Source organism: Rutidosis leptorrhynchoides, chromosome 10 (assembly GCF_046630445.1).
Source record: "Rutidosis leptorrhynchoides isolate AG116_Rl617_1_P2 chromosome 10, CSIRO_AGI_Rlap_v1, whole genome shotgun sequence".
Lineage (NCBI taxonomy): Eukaryota > Viridiplantae > Streptophyta > Magnoliopsida > Asterales > Asteraceae > Rutidosis > Rutidosis leptorrhynchoides.
The window spans coordinates 44,039,683-44,059,377 of NC_092342.1; the positions used below are offsets into that span (position 1 = coordinate 44,039,683).

The 19,695-nt window shown below is 33.9% G+C and overlaps 1 protein-coding gene across 1 annotated transcript; it reads right to left on the minus strand.

Moving 5' to 3' along the window:
* Positions 1-11,603: 11,603 nt before the first annotated feature.
* On the minus strand, positions 11,604-12,907 carry LOC139873561 (non-specific lipid transfer protein GPI-anchored 12-like). Its single transcript, XM_071861482.1, has 3 exons — positions 12,496-12,907; positions 12,037-12,090; positions 11,604-11,873 (listed from the first exon to the last, which is right to left on the minus strand). The coding sequence occupies exons 1-3, from the start codon at positions 12,878-12,880 to the stop codon at positions 11,728-11,730; spliced, it is 585 nt and encodes a 194-aa protein (XP_071717583.1). The 5' UTR covers positions 12,881-12,907; the 3' UTR covers positions 11,604-11,727.
* Positions 12,908-19,695: the final 6,788 nt, after the last annotated feature.

Consider the following 19,695-nt stretch of genomic DNA (forward strand, 5'->3'; position numbering starts at 1 on the left):
TCCTTTTTCTCGTATAATGCGAATTGCATTTTTGTAACAAACGATCTCCGCTTTCACTTCTTTCAACCAGTCCATACCGATTATCACATCAAAACTCCCTAACTCTACTGGTATCAAATCAATCTTAAATGTTTCGCTAACCAGTTTAATTTCTCGATTCCGACATATATTATCTGCTGAAATTAATTTACCATTTGCTAATTCGAGTAAAAATTTACTATCCAAAGGCGTCAATGGACAACTTAATTTAGCACAAAAATCTCTACTCATATAGCTTCTATCCGCACCCGAATCAAATAAAACGTAAGCAGATTTATTGTCAATAAGAAACGTACCCGTAACAAGCTCCGGGTCTTCCTGTGCCTCTACCGCATTAATATTGAAAACTCTTCCACGGCCTTGTCCATTCGTGTTCTCCTGGTTCGGGCAATTTCTAATAATGTGGCCTGGTTTTCCACATTTATAACAAACTACATTGGCATAACTTGCTCCGACACTACTTGCTCCGCCATTACTCGTTCCGACACCATTTGTTCCTTTCGTTCTATTAACCCCTGGTCCGTAGACCTCACACTTCGCCGCGCTATGACCATTTCTTTTACACTTGTTGCAAAATTTGGTGCAGAACCCCGAGTGATTCTTTTCACACCTTTGGCATAGTTGCTTCTGATTGTTGTTGTTGTTGCGGTTATTATTGTTGTTGGGATGATTGTTGTAGTTGCTGTTGTTGTTGTTGTTGTTGTTGTTGGGCCGTTTGTTGTAGTTGCGATTGATGTTGCGATTGTTGGGATAATTGTTGCGATTGTTGTTGTAATTGCTGTTGTTGTTGTATTGGTGATTCTTATCACCGTTTTCCTCCCACTTTCTTTTTACTTGCTTCACATTGGCCTCTTCAGCAGTCTGTTCTTTAATTCTTTCTTCAATCTGGTTCACTAGTTTGTGAGCCATTCTACATGCCTGTTGTATGGAGGCGGGCTCGTGTGAACTTATATCTTCTTGGATTCTTTCCGGTAATCCTTTCACAAACGCGTCGATCTTCTCTTCCTCATCTTCGAATGCTCCCGGACACAATAGGCACAATTCTGTGAATCGTCTTTCGTACGTGGTAATATCAAATCCTTGGGTTCGTAACCCTCTAAGTTCTGTCTTGAGCTTATTGACCTCGGTTCTGGGACGGTACTTCTCGTTCATCAAGTGCTTGAATGCTGACCACGGTAGTGCGTACGCATCATCTTGTCCCACTTGCTCTAGATAGGTATTCCACCATGTTAACGCAGAACCTGTGAAGGTATGCGTAGCGTACTTCACTTTGTCCTCTTCAGTACACTTACTTATGGCAAACACCGATTCAACCTTCTCGGTCCACCGTTTCAATCCGATCGGTCCTTCGGTTCCATCAAATTCCAAAGGTTTGCAGGCAGTGAATTCTTTGTAGGTGCATCCTACACGATTTCCTGTACTGCTAGATCCAAGGTTATTGTTGGTATGTAGCGCAGCCTGTACTGCGGCTATGTTTGAAGCTAGAAAAGTACGGAATTCCTCTTCATTCATATTCACGGTGTGTCGAGTAGTCGGTGCCATTTCCTTCAAAATAGTTAAATGGAACAAGTTAATCATACAGAATATTAAGAGTAGTTAATAGTATTTCGTAGCATAATATGAACTCATTTATAAAAGCTTTTTCTTCATATTAGCGTTTTATAAGTTTAAATTCGGGTAGTACCTACCCGTTAAGTTCATACTTAGTAGCTAATATACAATTCAACTACTACAATTCTATATGAAAAACTGATTATAATAATATTTCGCGTTCAAACTTTTATACAATATTTTACAAACTTACAATACCGCTTATTTTACAAAAAGCATGAAATATAGCACACAATAACTTTGATACAAGATAGTTGTGAAGACAATTCTAGCTAGTACACAAGTCGTTCAGCAAAGGCAATAAAGACACGTAATTCATACGTCCAGAAACAAGTCATGCATTTTGGTTTTACTAGGACTACTTCCCATCCTTGGTCTTGTGCAACATAACCGTTATGGCCGTTGATAAGACAGCGTGTTGTAACGTCATCAAAGGGACGAGGGTTACGTAATGTCCAACAGTCCCGTAATAATCTAAAAACCTCATTTCTTACCCCAATTACCGACTCTGTCACTTGTGGAAACGTTTTGTTTAATAGTTGTAGCCCGATGTTCTTGTTCTCACTTTGGTGAGAAGCGAACATTACTAATCCGTAAGCATAACATGCTTCTTTATGTTGCATGTTAGCCGCTTTTTCTAAATCACGAAGTCCAATATTCGGATATATTGAGTCAAAATAATTTCTTAACCCGTTGCGTAAAATAGCATTTGGGTTCCCCGCAATATATGCGTCAAAGTAAACACATCGTAACTTATGGGTTTCCCAATGTGATATCCCCCATCTTTCAAACGAAAGTCTCTTATAAACCAAGACATTCTTGGAACGTTCTTCGAATGTCTTACAAACTGATCTCGCCTTAAATAGTTGTGCCGAAGAATTCTGGCCGACTCTAGACAAGATTTCATCAATCATGTCTCCGGGTAGGTCTCTTAAAATATTGGGTTGTCTATCCATTTTGTGTTTTTAAACTGTAAAATAGACAAGAGTTAGATTCATAAAAAAAAATACTTATTAATACAAGCAATTTTTACATATATCATAAAGCATAAGAACACTATATTCCATATATTACACCACACGAATACAACTATCTTATTCCGACTCGCTCGTTTCTTCTTCTTCGGTTTTGGTTCGTTTTGCCAAGTTTCTAGGGATATATGATGTTTCCCTAATACGAGCCATCGTTGTCCACATTGGTTTAGAAAAACCTGGTGGTTTAGAGGTTCCCGGGTCATTGTTACAACTTAAGGACTTCGGGGGTTGACGATACATATAAAGTTCATCGGGGTTGGAATTAGATTTCTCTATTTTTATGCCCTTTCCCTTATTATTTTCTTTTGCCTTTTTAAATTCAGTTGGGGTAATTTCTATAACATCATCGGAATTCTCGTCGGAATCCGATTCATCGGAGAATTGGTAATCCTCCCAATATTTTGCTTCCTTGGCGGAAACACCATTGACCATAATTAACTTTGGTCGGTTGGTTGAGGATTTTCTTTTACTTAACCGTTTTATTATTTCCCCCACCGGTTCTATTTCTTCATCCGGTTCCGATTCTTCTTCCGGTTCCGATTCTTCTTCCGGTTCCGACTCTTCTTCCGGTTCCTCTTCGGGAACTTGTGAATCAGTCCACAAATCATTCCAATTTACATTTGACTCTTCATTATTATTAGGTGAGTCAATGGGACTTGTTCTAGAGGTAGACATCTATCACATAATATCAAACACGTTAAGAGATTAATATATCACATAATATTCATATGTTAAAAATATATAGTTTCCAACAAAAATGTTAAGCAATCATTTTTAAAGAAAACACGGTCGAAGTCCAGACTCACTAATGCATCCTAACAAACTCGATAAGACACACTAATGCAAATTTTCTGGTTCTCTAAGACCAACGCTCGGATACCAACTGAAATGTCCCGTTCTTATTGATTAAAAACGTTCCATATTAATTGATTTCGTTGCGAGGTTTTGACCTCTATATGAGACGTTTTTCAAAGACTGCATTCATTTTTAAACAAACCATAACCTTTATTTCATCAATAAAGTTTTAAAAAGCTTTACGTAGATTATCAAATAATGATAATCTAAAATATCCTGTTTACACACGACCATTACATAATGGTTTACAATACAAATATGTTACAACAAAATAAGTTTCTTGAATGCAGTTTTTACACAATATCATACAAGCATGGACTCCAAATCTTGTCCTTATTTAAGTATGCGACAGCGGAAGCTCTTAATAATCACCTGAGAATAAACATGCTTAAAACGTCAACAAAAATGTTGGTGAGTTATAGGTTTAACCTATATATATCAAATCGTAACAATAGACCACAAGATTTCATATTTCAATACACATCCCATACATAGAGATAAAAATCATTCATATGGTGAACACCTGGTAACCGACAATAACAAGATGCATATATAAGAATATCCCCATCATTCCGGGACACCCTTCGGATATGATATAAATTTCGAAGTACTAAAGCATCCGGTACTTTGGATGGGGTTTGTTAGGCCCAATAGATCTATCTTTAGGATTCGCGTCAATTAGGGTGTCTGTTCCCTAATTCTTAGATTACCAGACTTAATAAAAAGGGGCATATTCGATTTCGATAATTCAACCATAGAATGTAGTTTCACGTACTTGTGTCTATTTTGTAAATCATTTATAAAACCTGCATGTATTCTCATCCCAAAAATATTAGATTTTAAAAGTGGGACTATAACTCACTTTCACAGATTTTTACTTCGTCGGGAAGTAAGACTTGGCCACTGGTTGATTCACGAACCTATAACAATATATACATATATATCAAAGTATGTTCAAAATATATTTACAACACTTTTAATATATTTTGATGTTTTAAGTTTATTAAGTCAGCTGTCCTCGTTAGTAACCTACAACTAGTTGTCCACAGTTAGATGTACAGAAATAAATCGATAAATATTATCTTGAATCAATCCACGACCCAGTGTATACGTATCTCAGTATTGATCACAACTCAAACTATATATATTTTGGAATCAACCTCAACCCTGTATAGCTAACTCCAACATTCACATATAGAGTGTCTATGGTTGTTCCGAAATATATATAGATGTGTCGACATGATAGGTCGAAACATTGTATACGTGTCTATGGTATCTCAAGATTACATAATATATAATACAAGTTGATTAAGTTATGGTTGGAATAGATTTGTTACCAATTTTCACGTAGCTAAAATGAGAAAAATTATCCAATCTTGTTTTACCCATAACTTCTTCATTTTAAATCCGTTTTGAGTGAATCAAATTGCTATGGTTTCATATTGAACTCTATTTTATGAATCTAAACAAAAAAAGTATAGGTTTCTAGTCGGAAAAATAAGTCACAAGTCGTTTTTGTAAAGGTAGTCATTTCAGTCGAAAGAACGACGTCTAGATGACCATTTTAGAAAACATACTTCCACTTTGAGTTTAACCATAATTTTTGGATATAGTTTCATGTTCATAATAAAAATCATTTTCTCAGAATAACAACTTTTAAATCAAAGTTTATCATAGTTTTTAATTAACAAACCCAAAACAGCCCGCGGTGTTACTACGACGGCGTAAATCCGGTTTTACGGTGTTTTTCGTGTTTCCAGGTTTTAAATCATTAAGTTAGCATATCATATAGATATAGAACATGTGTTTAGTTGATTTTAAAAGTCAAGTTAGAAGGATTAACTTTTGTTTGCGAACAAGTTTAGAATTAACTAAACTATGTTCTAGTGATTACAAGTTTAAACCTTCGAATAAGATAGCTTTATATGTATGAATCGAATGATGTTATGAACATCATTACTACCTTAAGTTCCTTGGATGAACCTACTGGAAAAGAGAAAAATGGATCTAGCTTCAATGGATCCTTGGATGGCTCAAAGTTCTTGAAGCAAAATCATGACACGAAAACAAGTTCAAGTAAGATCATCACTTGAAATAAGATTGTTATAGTTATAGAAATTGAACCAAAGTTTGAATATGATTATTACCTTGTATTAGAATGATAACCTACTGTAAGAAACAAAGATTTCTTGAGGTTGGATGATCACCTTACAAGATTGGAAGTGAGCTAGCAAACTTGAAAGTATTCTTGATTTTATGAAACTAGAACTTTTGGAATTTATGAAGAACACTTAGAACTTGAAGATAGAACTTGAGAGAGTTCAATTAGATGAAGAAAATTGAAGAATGAAAGTGTTTGTAGGTGTTTTTGGTCGTTGGTGTATGGATTAGATATAAAGGATATGTAATTTTGTTTTCATGTAAATAAGTCATGAATGATTACTCATATTTTTGTAATCTTATGAGATATTTCATGCTAGTTGCCAAATGATGGTTCCCACATGTGTTAGGTGACTCACATGGGCTGCTAAGAGCTGATCATTGGAGTGTATATACCAATAGTACATACATCTAAAAGCTGTGTATTGTACGAGTACGAATACGGGTGCATACGAGTAGAATTGTTGATGAAACTGAACGAGAATGTAATTGTAAGCATTTTTGTTAAGTAGAAGTATTTTGATAAGTGTATTGAAGTCTTTCAAAAGTGTATAAATACATATTAAAACACTACATGTATATACATTTTAACTGAGTCGTTAAGTCATCGTTAGTCGTTACATGTAAGTGTTGTTTTGAAACCTTTAGGTTAACGATCTTGTTAAATGTTGTTAACCCAATGTTTATAATATCAAAAGAGATTTTAAATTATTATATTATCATGATATTATGATGTACGAATATCTCTTAATATGATATATATACATTAAATGTCGTTACAACGATAAACGTTACATATATGTCTCGTTTCAAAATCATTAAGTTAGTAGTCTTGTTTTTACATATGTAGTTCATTGTTAATATAATTAATGATATGTTTACTTATCATAATATCATGTTAACTATATATATAACCATATATATGTCATCATATAGTTTTTTTACAAGTTTTAACGTTCGTGAATCACCGGTCAACTTGGGTGGTCAATTGTCTATATGAAACCTATTTCAATTAATCAAGTCTTAACAAGTTTGATTTCTTAACATGTTGGAAACATTTAATCATGTAAACATCAATCTCAATTAATATATATAAACATGGAAAAGTTCGGGTCACTACAGTTAGTATATAAATCACCGCAAAAATATACTAAATCATAACAACGCATAAACATGACAAACCGTTCCCCGCTATGGCACTATCGACTTGTAGACGGCCAATAACGTCGAGTCGCACTCGTATGATGTCACCGACTTGTGACTCATCATAAGGTGTCACCGACTTGTGAATCACCAAAGGGTGTCACCGACTTGTGAACTACCCACCAATGCCTATGGGTCACCGACTTGCTAACGCCATGTGGCGTCACCGACTTGTGAAGCGCCACCAATAAATGCCACCGACTTGTGAGCACTAAGAAATGTCACCGACTCGTGAATCACTTTTCTGACTTATAGTATCATCGACTTGTGAATCACCATCTAGTGTCACCGACTCGTGAACACTATGAAGTGTCACCGACTTGTGAATCACTTTCCCGACTTATGGTATCACCGACTTGTGACTCACCAACCAACTACTAAGGGGGGGGGGGGGGTCACCGCCCCGTGAATCACCATGAGGTGTCACCGACTTGTGAGTCACCTAACGAAATACTAAAGGGGTCACCGCCTCGTGAACCACCATGAGGTGTCACCGATTTGTGAGTCACCTAACGAGACACTACCGACCCGTAGTTCTCTTCACCCCTAACCCCAATAAGTCACCATCTTGTGACATAACGCCCAATACTCACGATGTGGCACCTAAGGCCCACATCGTGTACGAGTAAATAAACCACATACATACATGTATAAATATTCTATTCACCTCGATTACAAGAAAGGCAACTCCGGCTTGAGCTCCTATTCGTCCAACGTGAATCACCTAGATAATTCACAACAAATAAGCTAAACACTCTAGCTTATGCCCAAAACACCACAAGTGCAATTTCGACCCATTTGCACATACCTTACATTGACTAAGTCAAAACTCGCCCAAAACACTTATAATCACGATTAACTAGCGATTATATTCTAGCATCATAATTTACTCAAATCTTAAGTGATAAACACTTATTATGCCCAATTTGACACCAAACCCTAATTTTGACTCATTTCAAAATTAGTCAACCAAAATATACCCAAAATGGGTTTCAACACACCCATAATCACTAAACCTAGTGATTGACCCATTTTGCAAGTCTTGAACTTGACCAAAACAACAACCAACCCAAAATCCACCAACGACACCACAAAACCCGATTACTAGCATCACTAAACTCACTTCATGAGTTTAAATGGGTTTATCAACAATTTAAGTTCAAACCCTAACTTTGAATATCAATCAAACAATGAAATTCGGAGTTAGAACTTACCACAACAACCAAAACGTAGCTAGGAGCGAGATGAACAACTTTAAAACCCGAGCTTTGGTGAGAATCCAACTCCTTCTTCTCCAAATCAAGCTCTCTCTCTCTCTTTCTAAACTCTTTCTCTCTCTCTAGAATTGGATAGGAGTGTTTGTGTGGATGAAATGTGATCCACAAATGGATCTAGATCAGTTTTGAGGGCTCCAAACCGACACCCAAGTGAATTGACCAAAATACCCCTTTTTAAAACCAAATAAAACAGCTGGCCCGTTAGTACATCTGGACGACATCCAATGCTTCACTGTTGGACGACATCCCGAATCTTGGACGGCGTCCCACTTAGCTGAAAATGAAAACATGGTCTTACAACGGTCGAATCCTAAAAAGGACGAGACGTTCGAGACGGGGTCGAGACGGGAGTCGAGACGGACGTTGACCAAAGTTGACTTTTAAATATATAAGTATATAAATGTATATGTGTACATATTTAAACTTTAATTAACTAATTTGTACCCATAATCGCTATCACCGTTAATATAATACAGAATATTCAAACTAAAATACAACAAATTTGACCGATTTTACCGACTTTCTGACTTTTCCGATTTTTGAGAGACTTTCATATTAGACGGTTTTCTTCGAGACGGAACGTGCTAGTCAGCTAATCGTCGTAACGGGCGCCGCAATGGCTTGAGACGGGGTGTTTTGCAACAGTGGTTTTAATAGATCGCCCAATTCAATTTGATCAGACGCGTTTGGAGGAAATCGAACATGACATTAAATTCACATTCAAGTAAAGTTTATGCAACTGTTTAACCGGTCATGTAACAGATCACTCTCATCGTAATAGATCACTCTCAGCATATGACTAAGAAATAGAAAGAGGTTCAACGTGAACCAAGAGAAGGAAAGACGACAACAAAGCGTTAACAATTCATTAGAAAGCTTGTTGAAAGACTGAAAGTTTATCATTAAAGTACGAACTAAACTTTTCAAAATTCCAGACTTCAAATAATCTTTTACATGATTACCATTAATACCTTTATTAAGCATATGAAAGAGGAACTAAATAATTGAACCCGTGTTCTTTAGTGTGCCTTTTTAATTTATTCTAACGTTTTAGATGAAGGGAGGTCCGGATGAGAAACAAAACGATTGACTGCTTATGAACATCCACATGATCAGGTGAACAACGATGAAAGGTTATATAACAACATTAAAAGAATAGACACACATAAACTTGTTGACATGACATTTATTTAATTTTTTTGCACATGCATGTGAGTTCTTTTTCAAACATTATATTTTAAAGTGTTTAATTTACATTTTCAACATATATTTTTAAAGTGCTTAATTTATCAAAATTTGTAGTTTTAAATTTTTGACTTCTATAATTATATATATTTTTTTAAAATTTCACTAACGATAATCCAATCAGAGGTTATTAACGTGAATAAATGGGTTATACATAAGAATTATTATCGAATTTGTTTAGCAATTTTCTTTTTGTGCAAGTATTTCTTAATCAACTATACTATGTTGGTGTGATTGGTTAAGTTATCAAAAATTCGATTATGTGTATTTGGTTAGTTTAACTTAGATTTTTTTTTATTTTGTTAAACATTGTATTAGTTAATTATTTGAAAAAAAAAAATGTATAGTTTCTATATAGCGATAATCATCTGGCCGGTACACGCCGTCGTTTACATGCAACTCGATCCCGTAGAGATCCATATAAATTCCATTGACTCAAAATCATACGTATTTCTGTATTGTCATGTTCGTTTTAGACCCAACGATAAGAAAAAAAGAAATGAAATCCTAAAGAGGGCCGTACAAGCCATAAACTCAGATGTGAAATACCCAAGCTTGGAGAATTCGGATCTCGGGGAGATCACGTATGGACTTTTTTAGGGAGATCTCGGCATCTCGGAATAATTTCGGGGAGATCTCGGACGTTGACTTACATTGATTTTATAGTTTTTTAATAAAAATATACGTAAAAACATAAATATATGTATATTTATATATGTTTTTACGAGATTTTACAAAAATATCCGAGAAGTGAGCAAGAAAATAGTAGAAATTACGAATTTTACAAGAAAATCTTACAAATTAGCAAGAAAATTCGAAAAATCGTGGCTTTGACTAAGTTTGACCTCGTTGACCGAGAAATCTCGAGAGATGAACATCTCGTCTCGGTTGCCTTCTCAAAACGAAATCTCATAGAGATCTCGGAAGATTTACTAGTAAATACCCAAATATATAACCACTAATTAAGCTTACCCCTCCATACCAAACCCCACTAATGATTTCATAATGAATAGAGGCGACTCCACAATCAAAAACGAGGATTGAAATAATCGGATATCAATATTCCTTCATTAGGGTTTCACATCGGGTTAAATGTAAGGAGTTTGATTGTTGTTTGATCAGGTTTAAATGGTTGATTTCATACTCATCTTTACGGTCGCCGAACCCGACAACAATATCTGGTTAGGGTTTCAATTCAAATCCATCGCACATTCCACCAGGTATTCTTTACTACTGATCAAATTGGTTGATTTACTGTGTTAATTTTGTACATTAAAAAGATAAATCAAATGAAATTAATGTTATTCTCACTGTAGCTACCACAATTGATGACAACGAGGTGCCTCTTGCAACATCTTCTTTCAACAAGGTTGGTTAATAGTTATATGTATAGTTAGTTGTTCATCTACATCATTTTAGAATATACAGAAGAGCTTCCTAGAATACTGCAATTCAAGGTACCTACATATATTGTCGACAAAGGTCTTAAGTTCGAATCATGTCTAGGACGAATATTTAGTGGTGTCCAGGAATGGTTTGGAAATAGCCAGGGAGTAATCCTGTTGGGATGCGTACATCATAGTATGGGGTCGGATACTCGCCCACCCCGGTAGCCCGAATAGGGAAAACCTTCTACCTTTTTTACATATATTGTCGACAATCACATGATTACTTGATGGAGCTTTCTAGTTAAAATATTCACCGATTGATTTAGTATAGAATGACAAAGAAGGCTTCTATATATAAGTTATAACATTTGAAAGCTATAGGTTTGTTATGTTAAAATAGTCAAAATTGAGTCACCAAAAGAATACATTTGATCCAATAATAAATCCATTGATCCCTTAAGTTCTTCATATTTTTGTCTTTTGAGTCCAACCTTGCAGCAGATACCGTTTCAGTCATTAGCAACACTTTTTTGATAATTCGGTATTTGACGATTCTGACACTTTAGACACTTCTAATGTACGATGTATTTTAACCATATGTTGCACCAAGCAGATATCGTATTTAACATCAAATTTTATAGATAGTATTGCTTCTTTGTAGCGGTTTTTAACAGCCGTGTAATGCACGAGCTCAAATACGTAGTTGAATGTATATAAAAAGGTTTGTACTGTATACACTAAGAATCATTTGGGCACAATAATTCCCAAAGGAAAAATAGATTAAACTCACTTCATATATCATCAAGTACATTCAAGCATCAAGTATGTGAATTAATGGTACATGTAATAATTTAATCAGAGTACGAAAAATGTGGAAAATGAAATGCTTGTATCGTAAAAACTGAAAGAATGAAACTAAAAGTAGTATGCGATGAAGATAGCAATCGCCAAGCAAATGAACGTCGAAAGATCATGAACTGCAGCTCTTGAAATTCCACTGCCATTAACATTTTCAGTTGCAGTAGGGCTCATTGGTGCTCCTCCATCAGAAATTGGACTACCTGCTTAAGTTCATATATCCCCCATAAATAAAACAAAAATAAATATAAATATAAAGTCTAAGAGCATATGAATTTGTAATAGAATCAAACAATTAAACAGAGTGAGAAGAACATCGTCTACCCTGAAAACGAAACTACATAAATGTATGTTGTAATAGGTTACCTGCTGTCGATCCAGGTGCATCGCTGGCAGCACTAGGTGCAGGAGCTGGAGATGCTGTAAAATATCAAAGAAATTAAAGCTCTATTATGACACCATTTTTGCATATCATTTAAGCTTAATATCATCTTTACCTTCACTGCTGTAAAACATGTCAACTAATGATTAAGTATGAATAATTCAAATTTAGTTGCACACAGTTATGACAGCATTAAAAGTATTTCCACATGTAGCTAACCAACAACGACAATAATACCCAATCCCACGAAATTAGGTGACCTAATAAATGTAAAACTAAACTTATGAGTCTGTATAAACGGTGCATTAAGATACATACTTCAACATATCTATTTTTTGTATAATCACATTAATAATAATTTTATGTATATTAAAAAGGAAGAGCAATGACAATTTTTATTAAAAATAATGTTCAGTAACAATAATGTAGAATTGATAGAGAACCTGGGCAAAGATCAATAGAATAAGGAACTTGTATTTTGCAAGCCTTGGGAACCATGAATGCCCTATTGATATCTATTTGAAAATTTTCTGCTTGTTCAATGAGTTGGCATAAGCAGATAGGGTTGCTTTCCAGCAATCCTGCAAATTCCGGACAACAATTTTTGTCCGGAACAGTCATGGTACTTCCATTTTGAACAAAAGACAAACAATCCGTAAGGTTATAAAGCGCTGTGGTACAATCCATTGTTGGTGCCATAGCCATTGGTACCCCGGGTGACATCACTGGGGCTACTAATGGTGATTGGGCTTCCAGACATGGAAGTCCAAGAAAAATCAGGCCCACCAACATGGCGACGGCCATAGTGGTGGTGTTTGATTTAGCCATTGTAGGAAACAATTGGTAGTGGTGGTGGTGGTGAGGAGAAAATGGGAAGGGAGTTATATTTTAATGTTATAAAGGGTGAAGAAATTATATGTATGTCTATAGAAGTTATGGTAGTTAGATGGCATTGAGTGAGAAAGGTGAAAGATATGGACACAAATTAAATTCTCCTTTCATCTTCTACCTACCTAAACTTCTTTATTAGGTTTTTATTTTCCAAAAAAAACCTTGTCATATTTCCTTTTAACCATTATTTGGCAGCTATCAGCTTCATAAAAGCTACCATATTTCTCATAAAAGCTACCATCATCATTTTGATTTACTTGAAACTTAACTAATAATTGATTATTTTCCACGTTAACACGGATTGAGTATGTTCGATCAAATCATAGGTCGTGTTAAATTGAATCGTGAATCAGTTCGTTACATATTACAGTGTAATAGGCATGAGAAGAAAGGCCATTTCGGATGTCATTGTATATGGAAAAGCATTTAGCTATTAAGTCAATACTTTTGAAAAAAGGCAACTTGGTTCATATCAACTATCTTTGTTAAAATTTTCTATTTTTCATGTATAGATAGTTACATATATACAACTTTTCCTCTTTCACGTGTTTGAGGACAATACTAACAACTGCAGGTAGCTTTACTATTTATTAGCATATTGACATTTCAACAATTAACAATATGCTGTCATCTTCCTATTACTTATTTTAATCTCAATTTACATTCTTACTTGATATTGTAGCATTTTATTTGGTTCAACTTTAGGTACGATTTTTAAGCTTATAAATCATTCTCATAAAGCCAAAACTTTCAATCCAAAGTATATGACATGTTGGGAGTGAATCTTGGATTAAAAAACTGTTGAGAAATATTGATTTTCAAATGTAATTTTTTCAAACTTTGGCCCTAAATAAGTATATGTATACATAATATCTATGAGTGATATTTTATATGGTTATGTTGCTCTTGACAAGGGCTTCACATTGGCATATTGTCAGTCCAAAGTTATGTTGTGGTGAATGAGATATCATGTTTCAAAGTGAGGTTTTTAATGTTGGAAATAAAGGAACAAAGTGAGTCAGATGTGCGCACCTGACTCACTAAGCTTCTGTAATCTGGATTTGGTTGACCCACCCGGTCCGATTTAGATCTAGATTACCTCACAATCATTTCCTTTCTGTGGCTCGGATTAATAATAAGTAAATCATGATAATTAATTATCATTATTTGATTTGGTAGATAAATAAAACACCATCTTCACCATTTGAGAGAACACCCTCGAAAATTCATAGCAAATACACGTACATTAACTACATTCTTCAGGCAAGTACTTGATTTCGGTTGTATGCAACTTTGGCCGTTGTGCTCTGAAAAATAGATGACATGTAGACGGGTGAATCTATTTAAAAAAAAACATGTCAAAAATGGAACTCGACATATTATATGGTTATATCCTTATGATTCTTTCCATCTATTTCATGTTTATTTCATTCCCAATTATTTCATGTTTATTTTATTCAATTTGATTCTTTACTATAATGAAACTGTAAGTGGGTGCGATACTAGTTTCTACAAAAACAACATTTGTTGTTGCAGGGGAGCTACCCGGCTATGACATGTGCACCCGTCAAGGTGAACGTGAACAGAGAATGGTGTAAAACGAATTGCACGAATGTTAATAACAAGCTTCTGCATCTCGGGATATGTGGTGCTACACGCGTAGTCACATGCGTACCCGTCAAATGCATGGTGGTGGGTACTACTCCCTACTAATTTTCCAGCCAGTGCCGGTCCAAGGAATTTAAGGGCCTAGAACAAGGTGAAAAAAGGGCCCTTGAGCTTTAATGAATAATATAAAATATGTAAAAAATGCTCTTTCGGCCTTGCTAAAATGCTAGTGGACTTTGATTTCTTTTTTTTCCGAGGCCTTTAATTGTTGTTTTTGAACCTATTGTGCGTTGCCTTCACTGCTTCAGTTGTGTTTCCCTAGTTCCCCTACTTCTCAAATCTCCGATTATATATTTATATATAAAAAAAATTGGACATCTGAAAATCGTGGGCCGCCGTTGATCACTTTATTCCCCCCTCCGGGCCTCCCCTGTTTCCAGCTTTTGGAATTTGATTAATTAGGTATCTGATTGTTTAGCTTCTAACAATTGAATCATAGCCTCTTACGATTTTAACAAGTTTAGAGACTATCCGAGCTTCGCTGCGGATATAAAATTTTCACGTAGTTTATATCAAATATATTACGGAGTAAAATTTAAAATGAGAAGAAGTAAAAAAAAGCTAATCAATTACCATCTAAGCCAAATCACATTTTCATTCTGAGGCCACTAATATATATGAAAGACTAAAAAGGTTAGGGTTAAAATTAGTAAAATAATGTAGTGAAGAGAACACTCTTTTGCTTTAATGATATATCAGTAATAAAGAAATCTCTTTAGTTAGGTATTTGACTAAGATTAAATATAACCACATCTTATAACCACATTTTATTGACTAAGGTATATAACAGCATTTTATTCTTGTGTTGTTTATGTTCCATGCATTTATTTATTGTTTATAACGTAAATAAGTAGAATGACAAACAGTTTAAAATAAAACGACGTATTTCTGCGAGCCCTTTAGTATGTAAAGGGTTAAATATAAAGGGTTAATCACTACTCCGTATAGTTTTAAAGGTCAGCTCACAAATTCCGATCCTAACACGACATATAAGGTTAAGAGCTTGTAATTGTAAACTATGCCTAGCTTTACTTTATTAACAAAAGTAGAAAGCATCTGGTGGAATTTATGGAAAAGGAATAAGGGTGGCTTATGGTTACACATTAAATATTGCACATGCCATCGACAATATATATAATGGTTTATAAGTTGGGCAATTGCTTTATTCAACCGTCCATCTCTGAGAACTACGACACCAACTGTAATGGTAGGTAATGCCATAAATACTGTCTTATAATTGAAACCCCGTTTAATATGAATTATTATGAATTGTGATACAACACATGCAACTTCACGTAGATCGTGTCAATCGAAACCAAAGGATCATATCCTTCAATCGAAACCAAAGGATCGGCATATCCTCTCTCTACATATTATGCAATTGAGGTTAAGATTTTCGACACTAATATGTGTTGGGTGGAAACAAAATCCCAAATCGAATATTGAAAGAAACTAATGTAAGCATATTAAGATCTTGATTACTTTTTTCTCTATCACCAATTGATTTTAATGTCACACATAAAGGATTATATGTAGAGTATATGGTTGGGCTAAAACGATCATAACAAATGTGTATTTAGAGGAGGAAGGTCAAACTACACATGATCATTGTACCGTTTGTTTGAATGCGCTTAGAATATTTTGTGGAACGGTTGGATTGTAAGTGTTTTTATTTATTACCCATTACCCATTACCCATACATACTAAAAGTCATGCGGATTTTTGTAGTTTCAATTTTTTTTTATTGTAGTTTTCAATTTGCCTTCACACTGAAATCGACCCTTCAACTTTCCCTCAATATACACAACGACCCCTCAAATTTACATTCTTTGAGGGTAAAAAGTGTATATATATATATATATATATATATATATACTAAAAGTCATGCGGATTTTTGTAGTTTCAATTTTTTTTTATTGTAGTTTTCAATTTGCCTTCACACTGAAATCGACCCTTCAACTTTGCCTCAATATACACAACGACCCCTCAAATTTACATTCTTTGAGGGTAAAAAGTGTATATATATATATATATATATATATATATATATATATATATATATATATATATATATATATATATATATATATATATATATATATAAAGTCATGCGGATTTTTGTAGTTTCAATTTTTTTTTATTGTAGTTTTCAATTTGCGTTCACACTGAAATCGACCCTTCAACTTTGCCTCAATATACACAACGACCCCTCAAATTTACATTCTTTGAGGGTAAAAAGTGTATATATATATATATATATATATATATATATATATATATATATATATATATACTAAAAGTCATGCGGATTTTTGTAGTTTCAATTTTTTTTTATTGTAGTTTTCAATTTGCGTTCACACTGAAATCGAATCTTCAACTTTGCCTCAATATACACAACGACCCCTCAAATTTACATTCTTTGAGGGTAAAAAGTGTATATATATATATATATATATATATATATATATATATATATATATATATATATATATATCAATTTTATTAAAATAAAAGAAACTAATTCCACCCGAATTTTTAGCGGGTCCTATCTTCTCGCTCGGTGCGAGTTAAATTTTTTCGAGCCCACCGTTCAACTCAAAAAAATCTCACGAACACAACGGGACTAACTATACGCGAAACGGACACTTAAAAAAAAGCTCAATACCTCAGACTATATTCAATACATATACACACCTATAATACGCTCCGTTAACTATGAATACGCAACCCAAAGGTCCCGCAGCATCGCGCGGGCTCCTTTTTTTAATTAATATAATTTGACGTAATAGAAAAAACTATTAAAATTTAACACAACTAAAAAAAAATCCTCAATTAATAAAAAAATCACAAACACAACAACAGCAAACAGTAAAATTAAATTTAATCAATATTGATAATCGTTTATTGCGAGTGAATATTTTTTTATTACAAATAAAGATGAAGGAGAATGTTAAACGTAGCCTTAAGGTCAGGCCCCAAAATCTAAACCCTAAAAAAAAAAAAAAAAAAAAAAAAAAAAAAAAAAACCTCAATCTAAACCCTAAATCTAAACCCTAAACCCTAAATTTCTAAACCCTAATATCTAAACCATATAAACCCTAATATCTAAACCCTAATAGCTAAAACCTCAACATACGCTCGAAAAACACGACAATTGTTATATATTATTTCTTCGAGCGTTTTTTCGCCAAAATAAAAACATTTATCACAAAGTGTCTTTATTAAATGTTCATATTTTCATCTCATCTATAATGTTCGTGAACAAAGTTTTTTTAAAAAACGAAAAGAAAAAAAAAGTTTTTGCTTCCCCCCGATTGGTTACTTCCCTCTTGATCCTACCAATATATATATATATATATATATATATATATATATATATATATATATATATATATATATATATATATATATATATATATATATAGGGGTATGATCAATAGGGAAGTAACCAATCGGGGGAAAGCGGGGGAAGCAAAAACTTTTTTTTTCTTCGTTTTTTGAAAAAACTTTGTTTACGAACATTATAGATGACATGAAAATATGAACATTTAGTAGAGACACTTTGTGATAAATGTTTTTATTTTGGCGGGAAAACGCTCGAAGAAGTAATATATAACAATTATCGTGTTTTCGAGCGTATGTTGAGGTTTTAGCTATTGGGGTTTAGATATTAGGGTTTATAGGTTTTAGATATTAGGGTTTAGAAATTTAGGGTTTAGGGTTTAGATTTAGGATTTAGATTGAGTTTTTAACACGAACGGTTTAGAGTTTAGGGTTTAGGGTTTGGTGTTTTGGGTTTATGGAATAAACCCAAAACACCAAACCCTAAACCCTAAACTCTAAATCGGGCTAAATTTTACTTCACAAAACATGAAGAAAAAAAAACGTTCATATTCTTCACGAACAATATTATCTTGAATGTTATTTTTGTCGATCGTTTTCCCGCCTCAATATTAACATTCATCACGAAGTGTCTCTTCTAAATGTTCATATTTTCGTGTAATCTTGATGCCGAAAAAAAAATTCCAAAAAAACGGAAAAAAAAAATTTTCTAACATAGCGCTTAAGGCTATGCTTATATTCTTTTAAAAATATAAATTTTCTAATATCATACGACCCACTTTAAATTTTAATTAATTAAGTATAAATTTTTTATATTGTTTTAATGACGGTATTAAAATTACTAACGAAGACCATTAGTTACCCGCCCGTTCATATGTCTTAAGTCACAAGAGGGTTAAGTTTGTATTTAATTAAGTATAAATCTACTTATATTAGATTTTATTATATATTATCATTTGCATTAAAATCTCATTGATTTTGTTGTGAAGTTATCCCACATCAATTATGGGACAAAAACAAATGTATGCATATAAGTCTAATGATAAATCCCTCTATCACCAATTGTTTTAGAGAATGATGGACTCTTGGGTTTATATTGTATGACATGTTGGGCTATACGATTTATTAATCCTTTCATGGTATCAGAGATCAGGTCTGGAGATAGAGGCATGCCGCTTTCGAGCCGCCATCTCTACAGCGAGTCCGTGTTAGGCCCCCATGCGTGTGCCGTCGTCGCTACAAAGAGATCGAGTCAGGCCGTTGTCGTGCTGCCATCTCTACATCCGTTCCACGCCTCGATGTGAGGGGACGTGTTTGGAAGTTATCCCACATCGATCACGAGACAAAAACAAATGTATGCATATAAGTCTAAGGGGAAATCCCTTTATCACTAATTGATTTTAGAAAATGATGAACTCATGGGCTTATATTGTATGACATGTTGTTGAGCTATACTATTAATTAATTCTCTCAGATTCAATCTTATATTTTTCAATTTAATACAATACTATACATTAAATATAAATTTTTATATTTAAGAAAAATAACGAGTTTATTCAGATGCACCTTAAGGTATGCCATTCGAGCATAGATTAACAAAAACCACAGAAATATGAATGTTTAGTTGAAACGAGTCTCTCCATCTCAAAAAAGATGTTCAAGATATTATTTATATACGTCGTTATGAAATAATTATTTACTTAGTTTAAAAAAGAACTAGTAAATAACTTTATTAAAAACTG

Bases quoted from the DNA above. Each gene is read 5' to 3' on its own strand.
- LOC139873561 (XM_071861482.1), bottom strand. From the start codon at position 12,880: ATGGCTAAATCAAACACCACCACTATGGCCGTCGCCATGTTGGTGGGC. The intron at 12,091-12,495 runs GTTCTCTATCAA...GATATTTTACAG, and splicing joins TTCTATTGATCTTTGCCCAG to CATCTCCAGCTCCTGCACCT. The intron at 11,874-12,036 runs GTAACCTATTAC...GAACTTAAGCAG, and splicing joins TGCACCTGGATCGACAGCAG to GTAGTCCAATTTCTGATGGA.